This window comes from Tachyglossus aculeatus, chromosome 9 (assembly GCF_015852505.1).
Source record: "Tachyglossus aculeatus isolate mTacAcu1 chromosome 9, mTacAcu1.pri, whole genome shotgun sequence".
Taxonomy (NCBI): Eukaryota; Metazoa; Chordata; class Mammalia; order Monotremata; family Tachyglossidae; genus Tachyglossus; species Tachyglossus aculeatus.
The window spans coordinates 14,410,515-14,432,641 of NC_052074.1; the positions used below are offsets into that span (position 1 = coordinate 14,410,515).

A 22,127-nucleotide genomic window follows, 5' to 3' on the forward strand; every position below is an offset into this window, starting at 1 on the left:
CGAACGGTAAGCGCTCACTAAATACGACTGAATGAATGAATGAACGGTAAGCGCTCACTAAATATGATTGAATGAATGAACAGTAAGCGCTCACTAAATACGATTGAATGAATGAACAGTAAGCGCTCACTAAATACGATTGAATGAATGAACAGTAAGCGCTCACTAAATACGATTGAATGACTGAATGAACGAACAGTAAGAGCTCACTAAATACGATTGAATGAATGAACAGTAAGCGCTCACTCAATACGATTGAAGGAATGAACGAACAGTAAGCGCTCACTCAATACGATTGAATGAGTGAACGAACAGTAAGCGCTCACTCAATACGATTGAACGAATGAACGAACAGTAAGCGCTCACTAAACACGACTGAATGATCAGTAAGCGCTCACTCCATACGATTGAACGAATGAACGAACAGTAAGCGCTCACTCAACACGATTGAATGAGCAGTAAGCGCTCAGTCCATACGATTGAAGGAGTGAAGGAACAGCAAGCGCTCACTCCCTACGATTGACTGAAGGAGCGGGTTGCGCGGTCCCTCGGCGGCGGAGTGGTGGCGTCCGGCGCGGCGTCGGCGGAGGGGTCGGCGAGACCATCGGGGGCGGGCCGGGGGGGGGGGTTGCCGTAAAGTGTCGTGCGAGTGCGCGCGCGCGCGAGCGAGCGGGGCGGCCTCGTCGGCCTTGGGGATGGGGTGAGGAGGCCATGTTGGGCGCCTGTGTGGGGGCGGCGCTGAGGGGAGCCCGGCGGCGGGGCTGCTGCGGCGGCCCGGCGGGGGTCGGCCTCCTCCCCCCGGCCGCCGCCCTCCGGCGGGACCCCCCGGGCCCCCGCTTCCTCCTCCTCCTCCGGCGGCGGCCCCCCCCGGGCCCCCGCTTCCTCCTCCTCCCCCCGCCGCCCGCACCGCCCGCACCGCCGCCCTGGAGCCCCCGGCGGCCCCGGCCCGGGGACCGCCACAGCGCCGGCGCACGGACCCCGGTACGTCACCGCTCCCCCCCCCCTCACCCTCCTTCCCACTGATGACAACGATAATAAATCATAATCAAGGCATTTACTAAGCGCTGACTCTGTGCAAAGCACCCTTCTGAGCGCCGGGAGGCTCGCAGCCTTCACCCCCATTGTACAGATGAGGGGACTGAGGCCCAGAGAAGCGGCTTGCCCACAGTCACACAGCTGACCGTTCACTAATAATGATGATGGCATTTATTAAGCACTTACTCTGTACAAAGCATTAATAATAGCAAGGGTGGCATTTAGTAAGCGCCGACTCTGTGCAAAGCACCCTTCTAAGCGCCGGGGAGGCTCGCAGCCTTCATCCCCATTTTACAGATGAGGGGACTGAGGCCCAGAGAGGCGGCTTGCCCAAAGTCCCGCAGCTGACCGTTCATTAATAATGATGATGGCATTTATTAAGCACTTACTCTGTACAAAGCATTAATAATAATAAGGGTGGCATTTAGTAAGCGCTGACTCTGTGCAAAGCACCCTTCTAAGCGCCGGGGAGGCTCGCAGCCTTCACCCCCATTGTACAGGTGAGGGAACTGAGGCCCAGAGAAGCGGCTTGCCCACAGTCACACAGCTCACCGTTCACTAATAATGATGATGGCATTTATTAAGCACTTACTCTGTACAAAGCATTAATAATAGCAAGGGTGGCATTTAGTAAGCGCCGACTCTGTGCAAAGCACCGTTCTAAGCGCCGGGGAGGCTCGCAGCCTTCATCCCCATTTTACAGATGAGGGGACTGAGGCCCAGAGAAGCGGCTTGCCCGAGGTTCCACAGCTGACCGTTCATTAATAAGAATGATGGCGTTTATTAAGCACTTACTCTGTGCAAAGCATTAATGATAATAAGGGTGGCATTTAGTAAGCGCCGACTCTGTGCAAAGCACCCTTCTGAGCGCCGGGGAGGCTCGCAGTCTTCATCCCCATTGTACAGATGAGGGGACTGAGGCCCAGAGAAGCGGCTTGCCCAAAGTCCCACACCTGACCGTTCATTAATAATGATGATGGCGTTTATTAAGCACTTACTCTGTACAAAGCAGTAATAATAATAAGGGTGGCATTTAGTAAGCGCTGACTCTGTGCAAAGCACCCTTCTAAGCGCCGGGGAGGCTCGCAGCCTTCACCCCCATTGTACAGATGAGGGGACTGAGGCCCAGAGAAGCGGCTTGCCCAAAGTCCCACACCTGACCGTTCATTAATAATGATGATGGCGTTTATTAAGCACTTACTCTGTACAAAGCAGTAATAATAATAAGGGTGGCATTTAGTAAGCGCCGACTCTGTGCAAAGCACCCTTCTAAGCGCCGGGGAGGCTCGCAGTCTTCATCCCCATTGTACAGATGAGGGGACTGAGGCCCAGAGAAGCGGCTTGCCCGAGGTCCCACAGCTGACCGTTCATTAATAAGAATGATGGCGTTTATTAAGCACTTACTCTGTACAAAGCAGTAATAATAATAAGGGTGGCATTTAGTAATCGCCGACTCTGTGCAAAGCACCCTTCTAAGCGCCGGGGAGACTCGCAGCCTTCATCCCCGTTGTACAGATGAGGGAACTGAGGCCCAGAGAAGCGGCTTGCCCGAGGTCCCGCAGCTGACCGTTCATTAATAAGAGTGATGGCGTTTATTAAGCACTTACTCTGTGCAAAGCATTAATGATAATAAGGGTGGCATTTAGTAAGCGCCGACTCTGTGCAAAGCACCCTTCTAAGCGCCGGGGAGGCTCGCAGCCTTCATCCCCATTGTACAGATGAGGGGACTGAGGCCCAGAGAAGCGGCTTGCCCACAGTCACACAGCTCACCGTTCACTAATAATGATGATGGCATTTATTAAGCACTTACTCTGTACAAAGCATTAATAATAGCAAGGGTGGCATTTAGTAAGCGCCGACTCTGTGCAAAGCACCGTTCTAAGCGCCGGGGAGGCTCACAGCCTTCATCCCCATTGTACAGATGAGGGGACTGAGGCCCAGAGAAGCGGCTTGCCCAAAGTCATACAGCTGACCGTTCATTAATAAGAATGATGGCATTTATTAAGCACTTACTCTGTGCAAAGCATTAATAATAGTAAGGGTGGCATTTATTAAGCGCTGACTCTGTGCAAAGCACCCTTCTAAGCGCCGGGGAGGCTCGCAGCCTTCACCCCCATTGTACAGATGAGGGGACTGAGGCCCAGAGAAGCGGTTTGCCCAAAGTCCCACACCTGACCGTTCATTAATAATGATGATGGGATTTATTAAGCACTTACTCTGTACAAAGCATTAATAATAATAAGGGTGACATTTATTAAGCGCTGACTCTGTGCAAAGCACCGTTCTAAGCGCCGGGGAGGCTCGCAGCCTTCATCCCCATTTTACAGATGAGGGGACTGAGGCCCAGAGAGGCGGCTTGCCCAAAGTCCCACACCTGACCGTTCATTAATAATGATGATGGGCTTTATTAAGCACTTACTCTGTACAAAGCATTAATAATAATAAGGGTGGCATTTAGTAAGCGCTGACTCTGTGCAAAGCACCGTTCTAAGCGCCGGGGAGGCTCGCAGCCTCCATCCCCATTGTACAGATGAGGGGACTGAGGCCCAGAGAAGCGGCTTGCCCAAAGTCCCACAGCTGACTGTTCATTAATAATAATGATGATGGGATTTATTAAGCACTTACTCTGTACAAAGCATTAATAATAACAAGGGTGGCATTTAGTAAGCACCGACTCTGTGCAAAGCACCGTTCTAAGCGCCGGGGAGGCTCGCAGCCTTCATCCCCATTGTACAGATGAGGGGACTGAGGCCCAGAGAAGCGGCTTGCCCAAGGTCCCGCAGCTGACCGTTCATTAATAATGATGATGGGATTTATTAAGCACTTACTCTGTGCAAAGCATTAATAATAATAATAATAATGGTGGCATTTATTAAGCACTTTGTGCAAAGCGTTAATAATGATAATGGTGGCATTTAGTAAGCGCCGACTCTGTGCAAAGCACCGTCCTAAGCGCCGGGGAGGCTCAGGTGGTCCCACGGGGGGGCTCACAGCCTTCACCCCCATTGTACAGATGAGGGAACTGAGGCCCAGAGAAGCGGCTTGCCCAAAGTCCCACAGCTGACAGTTCATTGATAAGAATGATGGCATTTATTAAGCACTTACTCTGTGCAAAGCATTAATAATAATAAGGGTGGCATTTATTAAGCGCTGACTCTGTGCAAAGCACCCTTCTAAGAGCCGGGGAGGTTCCAAGGCGACCGGGTGGTCCCACGGGCGGCTTACAGCCTCTGCCGGGGGTCAGCTGTGGGACTTTGGGCAAGTCGCCTGACTAGACTGTGAGCCCACTGTTGGGTCGGGACCGTCTCTAGATCAATCAGTCAATCAATCAATCATATTTGTTGAGCGCTTACTGTGTGCAGAGCACTGGACTAAGCGCTTGGGAAGTACAAGTTGGCAACACATAGAGACAGTCCCTACCCAGCAGTGGGCTCACAGTCTAAAAGGGGGAGACAGAGAACAAAACCAAACATACTAACAAAATGAAAGAGAGTAGATAGGTACAAGTAAAATAAATAAATAAATACATAAAAAATAGAGTAATAAATATGTAGATGTTCGTGGCTCAGTGGAAAGAGCCCGGGCTTTGGAGTCAGAGGTCGTGGGTTTGAATCCCGGCTCCGCCACAAGTCTGCTGTGTGACCTTGGGCAAGTCACTTCACTTCTCTGAGCCTCAGTTCCCTCATCTGTAAAAATGGGGATTAAGACTGTGAGCCCTACGTAGGACAACTTGATCACATTGTATTCCCCCCACCCAGCGCTTAGAACAGTGCTTTGCACATAGTAAGCGCTTAACAAATGCCATCATTATTATTATTATTATTATTATTATTATGTTGCCAGCTTGGACTTCCCAAGCGCTTAGTACAGTGCTCTGCACACAGTAAGTGCTCAATAAATACGATTGAATGATTCTCTGGACCTCCATTACCTCATCTGGAAAATGGGGATTAAGACTGTGAGCCCCGTGTGGGACCACCTGATCACCTTGTAACCTCCCCAGCGCTTAGAACGGTGCTATGCACGTAGTAAGCGCCTAATAAATGCCGTTATCATTATTATTAATCCCCATTTTACAGATGGTCACTGAGGCCCAGAGGAGCGGCTTGCCCAAAGTTACACAGCTGACAGTTCATTAATAATAATAATGATGGCATTTATTAAGCGCTTACTCTGTGCAAAGCACCGTTCTAAGCGCCGGGGAAGTTCCAAGGTGATCAGGTGGTCCCACAGGGAGCTTACAGTCTTAATCCCCATTTTACAGATGAGGTCACTGAGGCACAGAGAAGTGGCTTGCCCAAAGTCACCCAGCTGACAGTTCATTATTAATAATAATAATAATAATAATAGCATTTATTAAGCGCTTACTTATTAAGGGACATAGACTGTGCCCAACTTGGTTTGCATTTATCTACCCAACGCTCAGTTCAGTGCCTGAAACATAATAAGTGCTTAACAAATAACATTAATAAAAGACAGCTTGTCCTAGAAAAAAAGTCATGGAGATTCAGGAAGTGTGTAATAATAATAATGATAATAATGGCATTTATTAAGCGCTTACTATGTGCAAAGCACTGTTCTAAGTGCTGGGGAGGTCACAAGGTGATCAGGTTGTCCCACATGGGGCTCACAGTCTCAATCCTCATTTCACAGATGAGGGAACTGAGGCACAGAGAAGTTAAGTGGCTTTCCCAAGGGCACAAAGCAGACAAATGGCAGAGGCGGGATTCGTACCCATGATCTCTGACCCAAAGTCCATGCTCCTTGTACTTCCCAAGTGCTTAGTACAGTGCTCTGCACACAGTAGGCGCTCAATAAATACGATTGATTTCCAATGAGCCGCGCTGCTTCTCTAGATACAAGGTGATCAGGTTGTCCCAGGTGGGGCTCACAGTCTTAATCCTCATTTTACAGATGAGGAAACTGAGGCACAGAGAAGTGAAGTGACTCGCCCAGAGTCACACAGCAGACAAGTGGCAGAGCTGGGATTAGAAGTCCCAGGCTTGCGCTCTAGCTGCTTCTCATGCGAGCAACCCTTCAGTTATGGAGCACTTACTGTGTGCGGAGCACTGCACTAAGCGCTTGGGAGAGTGCAGTCAGTAGGCACAATCCCTGCCCTCAAGGGGCAGTCTGGACCACTGGTGACCAAACTGCCATTTTGGGTACAGTCGCGGTATAAAGCCCTTTCCATGTGCCAAGCACTGCGCTGAACTCTGCGGTAGATACAGACGTAGCAGTTCAAATGCATCTATTCTATTTATTTTATTTTGTTAAAATGTTTTGTTTTGTTCTCTGTCTCCCCCTTCTAGACTGTGAGCCCACTGTTGGGTAGGGACCGTCTCTAGATGTTGCCAACTTGTACTTCCCAAGCGCTTAGTACAGTGCTCTGCACACAGTAAGCGCTCAATAAATACGATTGATTGATTTGGCGTGGTAGCGCGATCTCCTAGAGGGTTCCTCCCGCTCCCTTCAAACACATGCACTTGGCCATCGTTATCTTGAAAATATTCCTCTTTACTTCAGAGCGTCAGTGAATGTCCGGCTCGGAGGTAAGCCACTTCCTCCTTGGAGATCGACAAACTGTCTGGCTATCAGGACTGTTTGGCATTTGCCTTGGCTTTATTCGTTGACTTCTCTCCCTTAAAGTTGCGGGATAATATCCAAGGATTTGGGGTGGGGACAAGTGGAAGAAAGGGTTACTCTAATTTAGACCCGAATGCTAGGCTTCCTTCCAAATGAGGCCGTTCATAATCAGCTGTACCCCATGGCAAAATAGCTATTTTTAGTGGATTGGAAACATTTTCAAGATTTGATGTAATAGCTGACTTCCCTTTTGGTGGCTTTATGAAATAAAATTTTTCTTCTCAGTCAATCAATCATATTTATTGAGCGCTTACTATGTGCAGAGCACTGTACTAAGCGCTTGGGAAGTACAAATTGGCAACATATAGAGACAGTCCCTACCCAGCAGTGGGCTCACAGTCTAAAAGGGGAAGACAGAGAACAAAACCAAACATACTAACAAAATAAAATAAATAGGATAGATATGTACAAGTAAAATAAATAAATAGAGTAATAAATATGTACAAATATATATACATATATACAGGTGCTGTGGGGAAGGGAAGGAGGTAAGATGGGGGGATGGAGAGGGAGACGAGGGGGTCTCACTGACATGTTAGCAGTCAGTGAGATTGGTTGCTTTTATTGGCCGTCTTTCAGAAGCAAGCAAAAACCAAAGTACTCTCTCTCGCTCTCTTTCTCTCTCTCTTTTTAATGTTTAAATACTAACCAATCCTAAATCAGTCCTTATCATGTACTTGTATGCAAGAATCTTTGGTGAAACAGTTGCAGTGAGGCTTAGCTAATATGACTTCTACAAGTACGACCTGTCAATAGCTTAAATCAGGTGCCCTGGGTGGAAGTAGCCACATCCATGCTGAAGTCAGATCCACATCAGTGGCTCCGACGTCGTGCTAGCTGATTGCTGAAGTTGCTGAGCTCCAGTAGTATGTCGTAGGTTGGGAAATCTGCGATTAGTTTCTTGAATTTTCTTTGGGTCTGTATCTGTGCTGCTTGAGTTCTCTGAATTTAGCTTTACTGTTTAGTAATTTAACAAGCATTTCGCCTGGGAACTGTATATATAAAAAGCAAACCCCTTCCAGTCTCGCCTCCGCTACCTGAAATGTAATATGTCTAAAATTGAATTTCTCATCTTTCCTCCTAACCTTCCCATCTGTCTCACACCGTCATCCTCCACAGCCAGCAACCTTTTTATTGTCAATCAATCAATCAATCGTATTTACTGAGCGCTTACTGTGTGAAGAGCACTGTACTAAGCGCTTGGGAAGTACAAGTTGTCAACATATAGAGACGGTCCCTACCCAACAGTGGGCTCATAGTCTTGAAGGGGGAGACCTCTCACTGTCCTTCAGTTCTCCTTATCTTCAAAGGCCTTTCCAGATCCATTTCTATTCCCCCAGCTGCCACTTCAGCACTTTTGCACCACCCGAATGCCTTTTCCTTCTTTTTTTTTTTTAAATGGCATTTATTAAGCACTTACTATGTGCAAAGCACTGTTCTTGCTCCTGTCTAAATGATTTTTAGAATGTCTCCTCTGCTGTATGGTAAGGTATGCCCACTTCATTGTGTTTCGGCTAGGGTTGCGCACCCAACTACTGATTTCAGATCCCACACTTACCAACTGTTAAAATTTTCATTTCTTCCTCCCCAACGTTTCTCAGCCGTGTCCTTTCCTCGCCACCCAAAACAACCACCATTCTGGTTCAAGCTCTTGTCAGGTCTCAGTCAGACTGTCAGCTACTTCAGCGCCCTGCCTCTTCTCTCTGTGGTCCATACTACACCCTGTTGCACAAAGCGATGCTTTAGGACGGTGATTTGTGTAGTGCTGACTGAAGGGGGGAGAAGCAGGGTGATCCAGTGAAGAGGCTGATATAAAAGTCAGTTGGAGTACGATTAGCTTGAATTAGGTGGTAGCCATGGAATCCCACTTCCTAGCAGCCCAAGGTGCAACTTTTCATGTGCAGAAGGACATCAGCCCAGACCATCATCAGACTCACATGTTCGTTTCTCTCTCTTGCTCTTTTCCTTTCTCTCCTCTCCCTCTCTAATATCAAGTCTTGCTGAAGAAGCTTTAGCTCTTAACTAGGTGGAGGGGACCCTGATTGCAGCTGCTGTGGGCTTCTAATCACATGGCACTTCACTGATCTGTATCCTTAAAGAAATAGGTATCTGCTGAGAGAACTTGATATAAGCTATGAACCAAATAAACTGCTCTTAGTTTTTTTTAAAAAGCTTTCTGTGTGTTTTGTTTTAGTATGAAAATCCATGGACAATCCCAAATTTGTTATCACTGGCAAGAATTGGGTTGGCCCCGGTTCTGGGCTATTTGATTATCGAAGAGGACTTTAATGTGGCACTTGGAGTTTTTGCTTTAGCTGGAATAACAGATTTGGTAAGTTGTAAAATCACTTGGTTTTTGGTAAATGCTTTGAGAAAATTTTTAATTATTTAGGGGGTGCCTGAGTCTGATGTCACACCACTGTGCTTTTTAGAATAATGTTTGAGAGGGATCTTGAGAGAGTATTTTTTCCAGCTCCCTGTCTCAGTAATCACTGCAGTACTTGAGCACTTATGTGTCAAGCACTTAGTACAGTGCTCTGCACATAGTAAGCGCTCAATAAATACGATTGATGATGATGTGTCAAGCACTGCACTGAATGGTGGAGTAAATCCAAAATATTGAGATTGGACCCAGTCCCCGTCACTCATGGGGCTCACAATCTTAAATCTCAAGGCAGATAAATTGTAAAACTGATTAGGACAAATGATCTGCCATTTCTCCCTCCCACCCTTAAACATTTCTATTGATGAACACTCTACAAACTCCTTTAGTGATCTTGTCCAGTATTTCATCATCCTGAGAGTAAAGGGTGGCCTTTTGTCAACAAAAAATCTTTTCTTGTTTAATGTCAGTTTCGTTTTCACTTAGGCAGTGAGCTGCAGTCTCCCAGCTATCTTAGGAGGTAGGCATGCCCAAATAGAAGAATTGCCTGAGATTAAGAAGGACAAATATAGTCACCTAGGAAAATAATTAAATAAACCCATTAATTGTCCTAGACCTTTAAATCTATTTTGGACCCAGTGACAAGCAGTGTAACATTATATATTGAAAATAATTATGCTTGCTTTTGTTTTGTTTTTAAAGTGGTTTTACTGCCTTTCTTTCAGAGCCTCAAGTTAGTACTCTGCTCTTAAACAGTTCGTGACTGATAGCACTTTCCCATTAAGTAAATTGGCTTAGATAATAAGAAAGAGTCATAAGAACTCAAATTTGTCTTAATTCACCATATATTTTGATGCATTTCCTGGCAGACGTCTTCATGAAAATCTACCTTATTCTTAAAAGAGAATACAGATTCCTGTTGTTTCCTATTTTACCTAGATCAAGCAATGGCACTTGATTAAAAGTACGCATTTAATGAGAACAATGTTAATATAGCTGTATAAAAAGCCTAAGTACCTTGAGCAGTAGTCACACAGCAATATTACAGATGAACCATTTAGACTCCTATTTAGTAATTCAAAGCCTTATTTTATATAATAGGCCCCTTTTTTTCCTTACTCATAAGCAGAGCAAATCTTTTATTTTGCACTTTTGTAACCTCTGTGTGATGGGCAAACAAATGAGTTAATATCAACCCCGTGCCGTAGTTAAACTGTGACAAGACTTTCAGCCCTTTTAAGTAACTTTTAGACTTTGAAAAGGTTAGTTGTAAGTTGCTCGCAGTATTGTACGGAAGAAGGTTAAGAGAAATCGTTCTAACTTGCGTTAGAGCCGAAGGGAGTTTGTCCTTAGCGTTTGTCACTGAGGGTTTGCTGTTGCCGAGAAAACCTTCTCTTGCCTCCATTCCAGGCCCTGAGAAATACTGGCAGAGCTCACTAATCAAACACAAACACTGCCAGTCAGAGGGCCTCTCTTCTCTGCCTTTGTATGTTGTCTTTGGCTTCACTTTTAGTTTACCAGGTTGCCTCTAATTACAAGTAGGGCTCTCCACATTAACCTGATTTAGATAGTGAATTTGACAAATGTCGCACCAGAAACTTCAGAACCTCGATATTCTCCAGGTCTTGAAACCTCAGATTTCGGTTAGTGCAGCTTTTGGGGATACCACATAAGTGAGGCATCTGGAGGTCCCCACTTCAATTACTGGGTTCCGCTAACTGATCCCCCTAGCCAAGTGGTTCGGACGTGTCCAGGTGCAGAGATTTATCTGCGTTTCTGTTGTGGGAGAAATCAGGGCCATTTTAGCTAGCACCCAATCTCTTTCTAGGAGTTGGAGGGGAAAGGTTGGGGCGGGCGTATTTTTGAATTGGCATTTGGCAAATTGGGTAGGACATTGGGATGCTGGTCTGGAGGGATTATCCAGATATTTAATGCCATGGATCGGGTTCATTTCCCAACTAGAGAATTGCGGATCTCCCATTCTTAGGTTCAGGAAGAAATAGTTTTGATTTTGATTAGGAACATTAACATAATTTAACTTCTTAGATGAAATAATTTCTGTTTAAAATGTCCCTGTGTAACACCCATATTTTGGTCTAGGCAGGTTGTTTTTAATGTTCTCTTCAGAAAACAATTGGTGATTTTGTAAAATCTCTCTTGTTTACAGTTGGATGGCTTCATTGCTAGAAATTGGGCTAATCAGAAATCAGCTTTGGGAAGTGCCCTTGACCCGCTTGCTGATAAAATACTTATCAGTATCCTCTATGTCAGCCTGACTTGTGCAGATCTTATTCCAGGTAAGAGCTATGTAAAGAATATTAAGCAGTCGTTTAGTTTCTGGAAAATCTCCCTTGTGGTCAATTGCAAAAAAATTTGAAGGAATATTTTTCTCCTAAACTAACTTTAATCTCTTTAAATCATTGTCTTGTGAAACTCATGTAGTAGTATTTTTTTAACGACATCTGTTAAGCACTTTCTGTGTGTCAGGCAGTACAAAGTGCTAGGGTAGTTATAAGATAATTGAGTTGGACACTGTCCCTGTCCCACATAGTACTGACGGTCTTCATTCCCATTCTACAGGTGAGGTAACTGTGGCACAGAGAAGTGAAATCAATCAATCAATCAGTCAATCGTATTTATTGAGCGCTTACTGTGTGCAGAGCACTGTACTAAGCGCTTGGGAAGTACAAGTTGGCCACATAATGACTTGCCCAAGTCACAAAGCAGACTAGTGGCAGAGCCAGGATGAGAACCGAGGTTCTCTGACTCCCAGGTATATGCTCAATATGCTAGGCCACACTGCTTTGTTTCATTTTTAAAATTTAGAAAGGCCAAACGGGCTTCTCCATGTAAAATGAAATCTGGCAGAGCCTGACGATGTCTTTTCAGTTATGGGGTAATAGCCGTGACAGCCACGACCCCAGCCCTTAACAAGTTTCACCTCAGGCTTTTTGGATAACTGAGCACGTGATGCCTCACCTAAAGCGAGGCAGCTTCAGCCTCCAATGTCCAAAGATCCCGGCCTCCGGGAAACGTGGCCAGGTTGGGACCGGGGCTCCAAGAGGTTCCTGTGCTCCTTCATCTAGGGCCTGGAATCACTGGGAGGGGAGAGAAGGCAGGAGGCCAGCGGAGTTGAACTTGGCAGCGGACACTCATCTGTGTCCTAGTCCAGCACTACGGCCAACACCAACCGAAGGTCCCTTCTTCAGTCTCTGCTCACTCTGCTGCCCGGCTCGCTTTTTGAAAACCTTCTCTGCATCTATACCCTACTCGGGAATTGCGTGGTGTAGTCGGAAGAGCAAGTGCCTGGGAATCGGGAGACCCGGGAATCAGGAGATCGGGGTTCCAGTCCCCCTCCACCACTCGCCCCAGTGTGACCGTGGGCGAGTCGCTTTTCTGAGCTTCAGTTTCCTCACCTGTAAAAGTGGGGGTTAAAATAGCTTCCATTGGGAAGAAATTGTTGGGATAAATGTGATGCACTGTTGAAAGACAGCTTTTGATGGCGTGCGTGACGTTGGTTAAGCTGCACAAACTATAACACAAGCTGTCCCAAACATGGGCTTCATCAAGACCTTAACTCTCACGGGACAGCGTATGAGAAAAAGGACTTATTGCAACTTCATGGCTGTGCACGTTATGCAATCGTTCTCAAGGGCATTCTTAAATTGGTGCTCGGAGTGTAGGAAAACAAATACATTGAGACTTCTGATTTCCTGAAAATTTTCAGATTACGCTGTTGACTTGCTCGAAATGTGTGACTGTCAAAAGTATCTTTCATGTAGCTTTTGTATATCTGAGGATGCACTGAAGTTTTTTCATAAGCCAAATGGTTAATCCTATTTTATATTTGATTTTTTCAGTTCCACTCACGTACATGATTATTTCAAGAGACATCGTCTTAATTGGTGCCGTTTTTTATGTCAGATACAGAACTCTGTCACCACCAGTGAGTAAAAATGTGTTTTGTTTCAAAGTGAGATTGTTGTTCCCTAAGTATAGCCATAGGCCGGTGCAACGTAAATAGTGATTTCAGTGGGAAGCACCAAAACCTCTTGATTGTTCCTAGATGACTGTCCATAAAATCATTTCTTTGTACAGATTTATATGTTTTCAGTCGTATTTATTGAGTGCTTACTGTGTGCAAAGCACCATACTAAGCACTTGGGAGAGTACAAAACAGACACATTCCCTGCCCACAATTTACTCAGAGTCTAGAGGGGGAGACAGGCATTAATATGCATAAATAGATAAATTACAGATATATAGATATGTGCTGTGGGGAGGGAGGATGAATGAAGGGAGCATGTTAGGGTGACGGAGAAGAGGAGGGCTTAGGGAAGGCTTCTTCGAGGAGATTGCTTTCATAAGGCTTTCAAGTGGGGGAGAGCAATTATATCTCTGATATGAGGAGGGAGGACGTTCCAGGCCAGAGGTAGGATATGGGCAAGAGGTCAGCGATGAGATAGATGAGATCGAGGTACGAGAAGGTTAGAATTAGAGGAACGAAGTGAGAGGGCTGGGTTGTAGTAGAGTAGTGAGGTGAGATAGGAGGGGGCAAGGTGATTGAGTGCTTTAAAGCCAATGGTGAGGAGTTTTTGTTTTGATTTGGAGGTGTTTGGGGAACCACTGGAGTTTCTAGAGGAGTGGGGAAATCTGGTCTGAAGGAAAACGATCTGGGCAGCAGCGTAGAGTATGGACTAGAGTGGGAGGGAGATCAGCAAGGAGGCTGATAAAATAATCAAGACGGAATAGGATAAGTGCTTACATTAATGTGGTTGCAGTTTGGGGAGAGGACGGGGTGGATTCTAGCAATGTTGTATTCTAGGTTGACAAATCCAGATATGGTGACTTTTTAACATATGAATAAATTTCACAGACTGTCCAATTAACTTCCCAAAGACTTCAGTGAATCCGAATTGTATTCTGTTTATGCGGTGTTCTCGGTAACTGACTTTCTAAAAGTATGGAAAAAAATATGCAACTAATTACACTGTTTTACTGTTTCTCTCCTCTTCCCCTCCTCCTCCCACCCCCCAATTTTGCAGCGAACACTTTCTAGATACTTCAATCCCTGCTATGCCACTGCTAGATTAAAACCAACATTCATCAGCAAGGTAAGGTGGAGTAAGCGGCAGTTCTGTATTTTTGTGTTCTTTTGACCCACGACAGAGGATATAGAAAAAGCCAGAGGAAATAAGGACATTCAGAGTGATCAGGGCAATGTGGAAACTTCTCTATGAGGATAGACTGAAAGAGTTGAGACTCTTCCCTCTGGGAAGAGGGGCCATGACTGATAGGATGAGTACAGAATTTCATTCACCAAATTCTTCAGCCCCCAGATGAGGTGCTTGGCATCCATTTAAGTCTGAGGATGGTGCCAGGAGTTGCCTAGCTAGTGATAAAAATGTGAAATTTGTTTACCCAGGAAGTTGGGCAGGCAGAATATGCCAGTGGATTCACAAAGGATTTGGATCAATTTATGAATGTGTGATTCACAAGAAGAAGCATGGCCTAGTGGGAAGAGCACGGGCTTGGGAATCAGGATGTGGGTTTTAATCCTGGCTCCGCCACTTGCCGGCTGTGTGATCTTGGGCAAGTCGCTTCACTTCTGTGCCTTTACCTCATCTGCAAATGGGGTAAAGACTCGTGAGCCCCACTTGGGACAACCTTATTACCTTATAGCCACCCCAGTCTTTAGACCAGTACTTGGCACATAGTAAGGGCTTAAATACCATAATTATTATTAAAATAAGTATTAAGCATATGTGCAGATACTGGGGTGATTGCCAGGCAAATAGAGTAGCACTGGTTTACAATCTAAATGGGGGTGATCAGTCCCACAAAGGTAAAACTGCATTATGAAATAACTATCAGCAATCCATTAAAATGTGAAAGTAGTTGGGCACAGTTCTTGGAGGGAGAAATCCTTAAACTCCTCAGGGATTTAGGGAAGTCTCTGGCAACTGCTACCACCTTCCCTAGTTTCAAAAAGGATCCTGACAGCAGGCTGCAGTCCCCTTTTGGTCTGGTTGGGAGATCCTAAACATTAGGCTTTTTCAAAAGTCTCTGTATTTGGCTAAATAATAATAATGATATTTGTTAAGTGCTTACTGTGTGCCAAGCACTGTTCTAAGCGCTGGGGTAGGTACAAGGTAATTAGGCTGTTCCACCTGGGGCTCACAGGCTTAATCTCTACTTTACAGACGAGGTAACTGCGTCAGAGAGAAATTAAGGGCCTCGCCCAAAGCCACACAGTTGTCAAGTGGCGGAGCTGGGATTAGAACCCACGACCTCTGCCTCCCAAGCCCGGGCTCTTTCCACTAAGCGGATTGAAGGAGGTCCATGCGGGAAATGTCAGAAGATCCCATCCAAGGATAACGTCTCAGATTTCATCCAAACCTTTTATTTTTCCAAAGTGCTATCAGACTTTTATTATTATCTTCATTTTGTCCCCACACCATCCTTATGAAACAGGGGGTTGTGTTTGTTTTACAGCTCAGAAAGGGGGCATAGAGAGCCTTTAGGATGTACTCCTCACTTGGTTGTCGAGTTGGTAACAGGACAGATCAGAAAGCCAGTAAGGTTCTGCATTAATCTGTCTTGCCCCCACGAAATTCCCTAAATCTCTATGTCTTTAGAGCCACATAATCCATGGCTGAGGGCTCAGGGTGCTCTCCTGAAAAACACATTGAACGTTTTCCAACTGGAGGTGCTTTCTTGCACCCTTAAATAGTCATTTGAGTCGACAGTGAGCAGACTTTATGCTTGACACAAATCTTGGTAATATTCATCATTTATGAAGGGAAGGTAGACTGGCCTAATCTATCCCCCAACCTAAAACAAAACCCACTGTGGAGTAATTGAGGTTTGAAACATTACATAAGTACTGGGAACCAAAATGTCTTAGTGGTCTGAGTGAGTTTTCATCTCTGAAAAGCTTCTAAAAGGTAGAGATGTTGACATCACTTAATGCTCAGTAGATATTAAGTTGATTATTCATTCAGCTTTATAGGCAACTTTACGATGAATAAATGCAGTATCTGCATGTACTGGATATACTTTAGTTTATATCTTAAAATAATTTTTTCCCTAGGTGAACACAGCAGTTCAATTAATCCTAGTGGCAGCATCTTTAGCAGCTCCAGTTTTCAATTATGTTGACAGTATTTATCTCCAGATTCTTTGGTAAGCTAAATGTTTTTATGTTTAATGTGAAGTTTTAATATCTCATTTTTTTTCTTTTTTTCTTATAATGACCTCTTCTGTAGTACTGGAGCTACTGCATATTAGTAATATTGGTTCATTCACCTGAAGCAAGAGATAACAATAATAATAATAATATAATAATAATAATAATGATAAGTATGGTATTTGTTAGGCACTTAACAATGTGCCAAGCACTGGAGTAGATACAAGGTTAATCAGGTTGTCCCATGTGGTCTCACAGTCATAATCCCCATTTTACAGATGAGGTAACTGAGACATAGAGAAGGTAAGTGGCTTGCCCAGGGTCACACAGCAGACAAGTGGTGGAACAGAGATTAGAACCCACGACCTCTGACTCCCAAGCCTGTGCTCTTTCCACTAAACCACGCTGCTTCTCGCATTTATTGAGCACTTGCCGTTTGCCTTTTTCACTCATTGTAACCTCTGGCTTTGTTTTATTTGCCAATGGTTCTGAACTGTGTCCTTGTTTTAACCAAAAATTCGAGATATTTGAATTTCTGTCTTTAAAGAAGTATAAATGTACTGGGCTTTTTTTCATTGAGAAAATTATTCTCCTAAAGGGCCCACAAAAGCAGGTCCATCATGCGCCAGACCTGTTGACTTGAAATGCTCACTGGTTTTAATTTTTGAAAGAAACTATTCCGTAACACTTAGAAGCCTTGACTAGTGTATTAGTGGGTATGTAGCAAGTTAAAATAGCTTTATTAACTAGCTGCCATTGGCTTCAAAGCTCTCCACAACCTTATCCCCCCTCACTTCATCTCCCTTATCTCCTTCTAAAGTCCTCCCCGCACACTCTGCTCCTCTGCCGTTAACCTCTTCACTGTGCCTCGTTCTCGCCTGTCCCGCCATCGACCCCCAGCCCACGTCATCCCCCGGGCCTGGAATGCCCTGCTCCCTCTGCCCATCCACCAAGCTAGCTCTCTTCCTCCCTTCAAGGCCCTTCTGAGAGCTCACCTCCTCCAAGAGGCCTTCCCAGACTGAGCCCCGCCTTTTCCTCTGCTCCTCCCCGCCTCCCCATTGCTCCCACTCCCTCCCTCCGTCTTACCCCCTTCCCCTCCCCACAGCACTTGTTTATATTTGTACACATTTATTACTCTATTTTATTAATGATGGGTATATATATCTTTTATTCTCTGTATCTATTTTGATGGTATTGCCACTTGTCGTCTTGTTTTGTTGTCTGTCTCCCCTTTCTAGACTGTGAGCCCGTTGTTGGGTTGGGACTGTCTCTTATCTGTTGCCGAATTGTACTTTCCAAGCGCTTAGTACAGTGCTCTGCACCCAGTAAGCACTCAATAAATACGATTGAATGAATGAATGAACCTGGGGAATGGGATGGAGAATCAATCAATCAAATTTATTGAGCACTTCCTGTGTGCAGAGCACTGTACTAAGCACTTGGGAAGTACAAGTTGGCAACATAGAGAGACAGTCCCTACCCAACAGTGGGCTCACAGTCTAAAAGGGGGAGACAGAGAACAAAACCAAACATACTAACAAAATAAAATAAATAGAATAGATATGTACAAGTAAATAAATAAATAAATAGAGTGATAAATATGTACAAACATATGAGAGAAGCAGGGGAATAACAGCTAGTTGATTCTTGGAGACAGGGAGGGACATGTAACAGGGTGGGACCATCCAGGGGCTTTGGAAAATGACCAAAAGGAGAGGATCGCCCACAGCCTGGTCAGTGTCATTGGTTAAAAGGATTTTTAAAATTTTGTTAACTGAATTCCTTTATCCGTATCACTACTGCTTCCATCTCACTGGGTCTCATAGCTGCCTTACTTTGCCTTCAAGCTTGGGTTGACTGGTACCCATGGGGGGCTGGTACTTTGTTGTAGTTGGTATGGTCAGCAGGCTCTTTATTGGAGAAAATCCAGGCTACCCTTCTTGCTGTCCATGCGGCATAGAGAGGGGGATGGGGCAAACCTTTTGCAAAGCCCCAGTGAGGGAATGTCCACCCGACAACGCAAACCTGTTGGGACTCAGTGCGCTGCGATAGCGAAGCCGCGGCGGGGGCCCTGGGGTTGGGAATGACGAGGACTAGAGCTCGAGGCTTTCTGGGAATGCAGCTCTTCCTTCTAGGAAACTCTGTGTCCTCCCCTCTAGCGTGGACGTGTTGCTGGGAGCAGTGGCTTTCTGCTCTTCGGCGTCAGCCCTGACTGCCTGCTTGGTTGCTCTCCCCCAAAACGGTGGTTTGATGCTAAGGGGTGACTTCCCTCGAGTGGATTCCGATCGGACACTTCCAACAAAACAACAAAAATCTCCCGTTGCCCTGTGCTGACTGAGCATGTAAACCTATTTTATCTGCACGTTTGTGGGAAAAAAACGTTTTTTCTTTTGTAAACTCATCCACCAGATAGTGTGCTCATTGGGGGCAGGGATTGTGTCTACCAACTGTATGATGTTGTACTCTCCCGAGTTATTACTACAAAGCTCTCCACACAGTAAGAGCTCGATGAATACCATTGATTGAGTTTATTTGGTGCACTGAGAGTTTTTGAAATGATTACATATTGGCTTCTTGAGATTCAAATCTTAATACTTTTTCTTTTCTTCCTCTCCTACGCCGAAAGGTGCATTACAGCTGTCACCACAACTGCATCAGCCTACAGTTATTATCATTATGGTCGGAAAACTGTGCAAGTAATCAAGAGCCTCCAGCGGGATTAACAGGGAAACTGAAGGACACTGTAGACTGGCTTTGGTGCAAACAATCTGACGGCTCATTCTTCTGGGGTTTGGTTTGGAAAGGACTTGTCAGTTTAAACCATGTATCCAAATGAAGCTCAATCATGTTGTATATATGGAATTTCCCGTGTATTTTCAAACAAATTGCAAATATAACGATGCAGAATTCTGTAGGTTTCTTATTTGTTGACAGCGAGCTTAATATTTTTTCATTGTATTTGAGGCATCTCAGAAAAATTAAATCTTTGTCCAAATCCTCTTTTATAATAGTAGAATTTGGATGGGTAAAGCACCTTATTAAGAGGTCAGTGAAAGTTAAGGAAAATTACACGGATTAGAGGCTGTGCATCCTCTCCTTAGCTTGAATCATCAATTATGTCTTCCACAACTCTGACCACTAACATAATTCAGTTCACCTAGTGATGTCAAAAGTAATTGATTAATGCTTCAACTTCTATTGACCTGATTAATGTTGAATTTGTCATGAAGAGTTTCTACAATTAAATGTTCAAAGTCAAAGAAAATCAAGCACAAAATGGAACGTATGGTTAGTGAAGTCTTCCAAACTCAGTGGCCTCAAATTTGTATACAGGAATAATGAGTAACAGAGTTATGCCTGGGTCTGAGGACCTGTTCACACTCTTACTTTGTGATCGAAACAGTGAAAAAAAAAAAAATATATATATATATATATATAATTTTTTTGTCCCCATTGTGCTTCTGAAAAGTCATGTGATACTATTCGAGCTTGTCCATTGGAAAGACTCTAAAAATTCCTGGAAGGTGTCTCAACTTCTCTAATAATTCCATTTCCAGGGAAAAATGTTTAACTCTAGGCAAGCGTTTTATTTGGCTAAATACATGACTGTATTTCACTGGGGAAAGGATGCTAGGCCAGATTCTTGGTCAGTTTTGTCAAGGAAAATTGTGTCTCTAGTTATAAAGGTTCCATGGTTCACCAATCAACAGTCATTTATGTTTTCCCTTTAGGGTCAAAAATATAAAATCTTCGAGTCTTCTTCCTAAATATGAGTTCCATACCTCATCTGTGGAGTAGTTTAAGGTACTTCAGAATGGGCCACTATTACCACTTTCCCATTTAAACAGAATAGGGATTAATGCTGGTAAATGTTAAAAGTCCTGACTGCTGTTTGAAATTCAGTGATGTTTTGGGCTGAATGCATGCTTCTTTAAAGGTGTTTTATGGAATTACAGAGAAAAATTGGTTACCCTTTGGTAATCTTATTTTGTCTAAACACTTTTGGAAAGGAAGATGGAATATTTGATAACGAATTGACTATACAGTCTGCCTAGCTGATTTCATTTCTTTCTGCTTACGTGTTTAAAATTTTCCGTTTGGAAAGTGTATTTTTTTTTTAATACTGCCATATAGATCATGAATAGAGAAACCAGGATCTCAAGCTGGTTGGAATGACCCATTAGTGGGATACTGTGTTCCAGCTCTTTATAATTTAATTATCTGTTGAGTTTTTTAATAAAGTTATTAAAAAGATGTGATCAGTTAAACTGCTTGCCTGTTTAAAAAAAATATTTGAAAAGTACCATTCCTTATTTTCTCTGAATGTATACGGGGTATTTCTGTCTGTGCCTCTACCTGGCTGTGGAGCTGTGTGGTTTAGTGGAAAGTGCACAGGCCTGGCAATCAGGGCTTGGTTTCTAATCCCAGCTCCACCGTGTGACCTTGGGTGAGTCACGTCACTTCTCTGTGCCTCAACTTCATCGATCGTATTTATTGAGCGCTTACTGTGTGCACAGCACTGTACTAAGCGCTTAATTTCCACATCTGTGTACCCGTTCTCCCTCCTTAAACTGTGGCACAGGGATTTAGTCTGACCTGATTTCTTATATCTACCACAGAACTTAGTACTGTGCTGTCACATTAGTAAGCACTTGACAAATACCTTTTTTGTGGTATTTAAGCGCTTACTATGTGCCAGGCACTGTACTAAGTATTGGAGTAGATGCAAGTTAATTAGGTTGGACACAGTCCCTGTCCTACATAGGGCTCAAGTCTTTAATTTTTAGATGAGGTAACAGAGGCCCAGAGAAGTTAGGCGACTTGTCCAAGGTCACACAGCGGACAAGAGGAGGGGCTGGGATTAGGACCTAATCCTACGCTCTATCCGCTAGGCCATGCTGCTTCTCTGTTGCTATTATTGTTACTATCAATCAATCGTATTTATTGAGTGCTTACTGTGTGCAGAGCACTGTACTAAGCGCTTGGGAAGTACAAGTTGGCAACATATTATTTCCATCCAGCATAGTTTTGCCTCTTCTTCGCCCCGCCCCGCTGACCAGTAACATCTTGCAATGCGCTGGTACCCCAGATTCACACTCTGCTGGCAGTTGTGCTGGCCACAGGTTGCCAGACCCTATTTTGGAACCTGTGACTTCAGATAAAAGATTCCTGATTGATTTGGGAGCATTTAACAGTGGTATTAAGCACCAGCACTGAGGTTGTTATAAGATAATCAGATCTGACAGAATAACTACCCCCCACCGGGCTCACCGTCCGGGAGGGGAAAACAGGCATTTTATCCCCACTTTACAAATGGGGAAATGTGACCAGTTCCTTCCGTATTCCCTGGGTCACCCAGCCAGCAAATGGCAAAGCTGGGATTGGAATCGGGTCTCCTGACTCGGTTCTGCGCTCTTCTCATTTTGTGATTATTCAGTGCCCTTCGGATTTGAGTTGATAGCTGTATTTGAGTGCTTATTTTCTGCAGGGCACTGTACTAAGCACTTGGGAGAGTACAATAAAACAGAGTTACACTCTGCTATGCAGGGTTAATACTCAAGTCTTTGGTTTTATGCCCTAAATGGGTTAAGCATTTCGTGGGATTTATATAACACCAAGTTCCTACTCGGGTGTTTACAGGCCGAGGAAGTGGTATAACTGCAGCATTGTCTTTAATAAAGAGAAATTGCCAATTGGCACTTAGAGGGCAAAGTAAGTACGTGTTATACAGCCTGAAGTTAAAGCCGGTCAGTAGAAACAGGCATGAACCAATTGCTATCAATTCCTAGCCCTGCCATGTATTTGCAGGTCTCAAACTTTAAGGTATTAAATGTTGATATGCAGCATAGCCTAGTAGAAAGGGCACAGGCCTAGGAG

The 22,127-nt window shown here is 44.5% G+C and overlaps 1 protein-coding gene across 1 annotated transcript; it reads left to right on the top strand.

Annotated features, from left to right (window-relative positions):
* The first annotated feature begins 711 nt into the window (after window positions 1-711).
* Window positions 712-19,174, top strand: CRLS1 (cardiolipin synthase 1). The gene is made up of 8 exons (XM_038750849.1): window positions 712-854; window positions 897-981; window positions 8,873-9,010; window positions 11,229-11,358; window positions 12,922-13,007; window positions 14,107-14,175; window positions 16,155-16,246; window positions 18,877-19,174. Exons 1-8 carry the CDS (start codon window positions 712-714, stop codon window positions 18,971-18,973), a joined length of 840 nt encoding a protein of 279 aa, XP_038606777.1. The 3' UTR covers window positions 18,974-19,174.
* Window positions 19,175-22,127: the final 2,953 nt, after the last annotated feature.

Bases quoted from the DNA above. Each gene is read 5' to 3' on its own strand.
- CRLS1 (XM_038750849.1), top strand. From the start codon at position 712: ATGTTGGGCGCCTGTGTGGGGGCGGCGCTGAGGGGAGCCCGGCGGCGG. The intron at 9,011-11,228 runs GTAAGTTGTAAA...TCTTGTTTACAG, and splicing joins TAGCTGGAATAACAGATTTG to TTGGATGGCTTCATTGCTAG. The intron at 14,176-16,154 runs GTAAGGTGGAGT...TTTTTTCCCTAG, and splicing joins AACCAACATTCATCAGCAAG to GTGAACACAGCAGTTCAATT.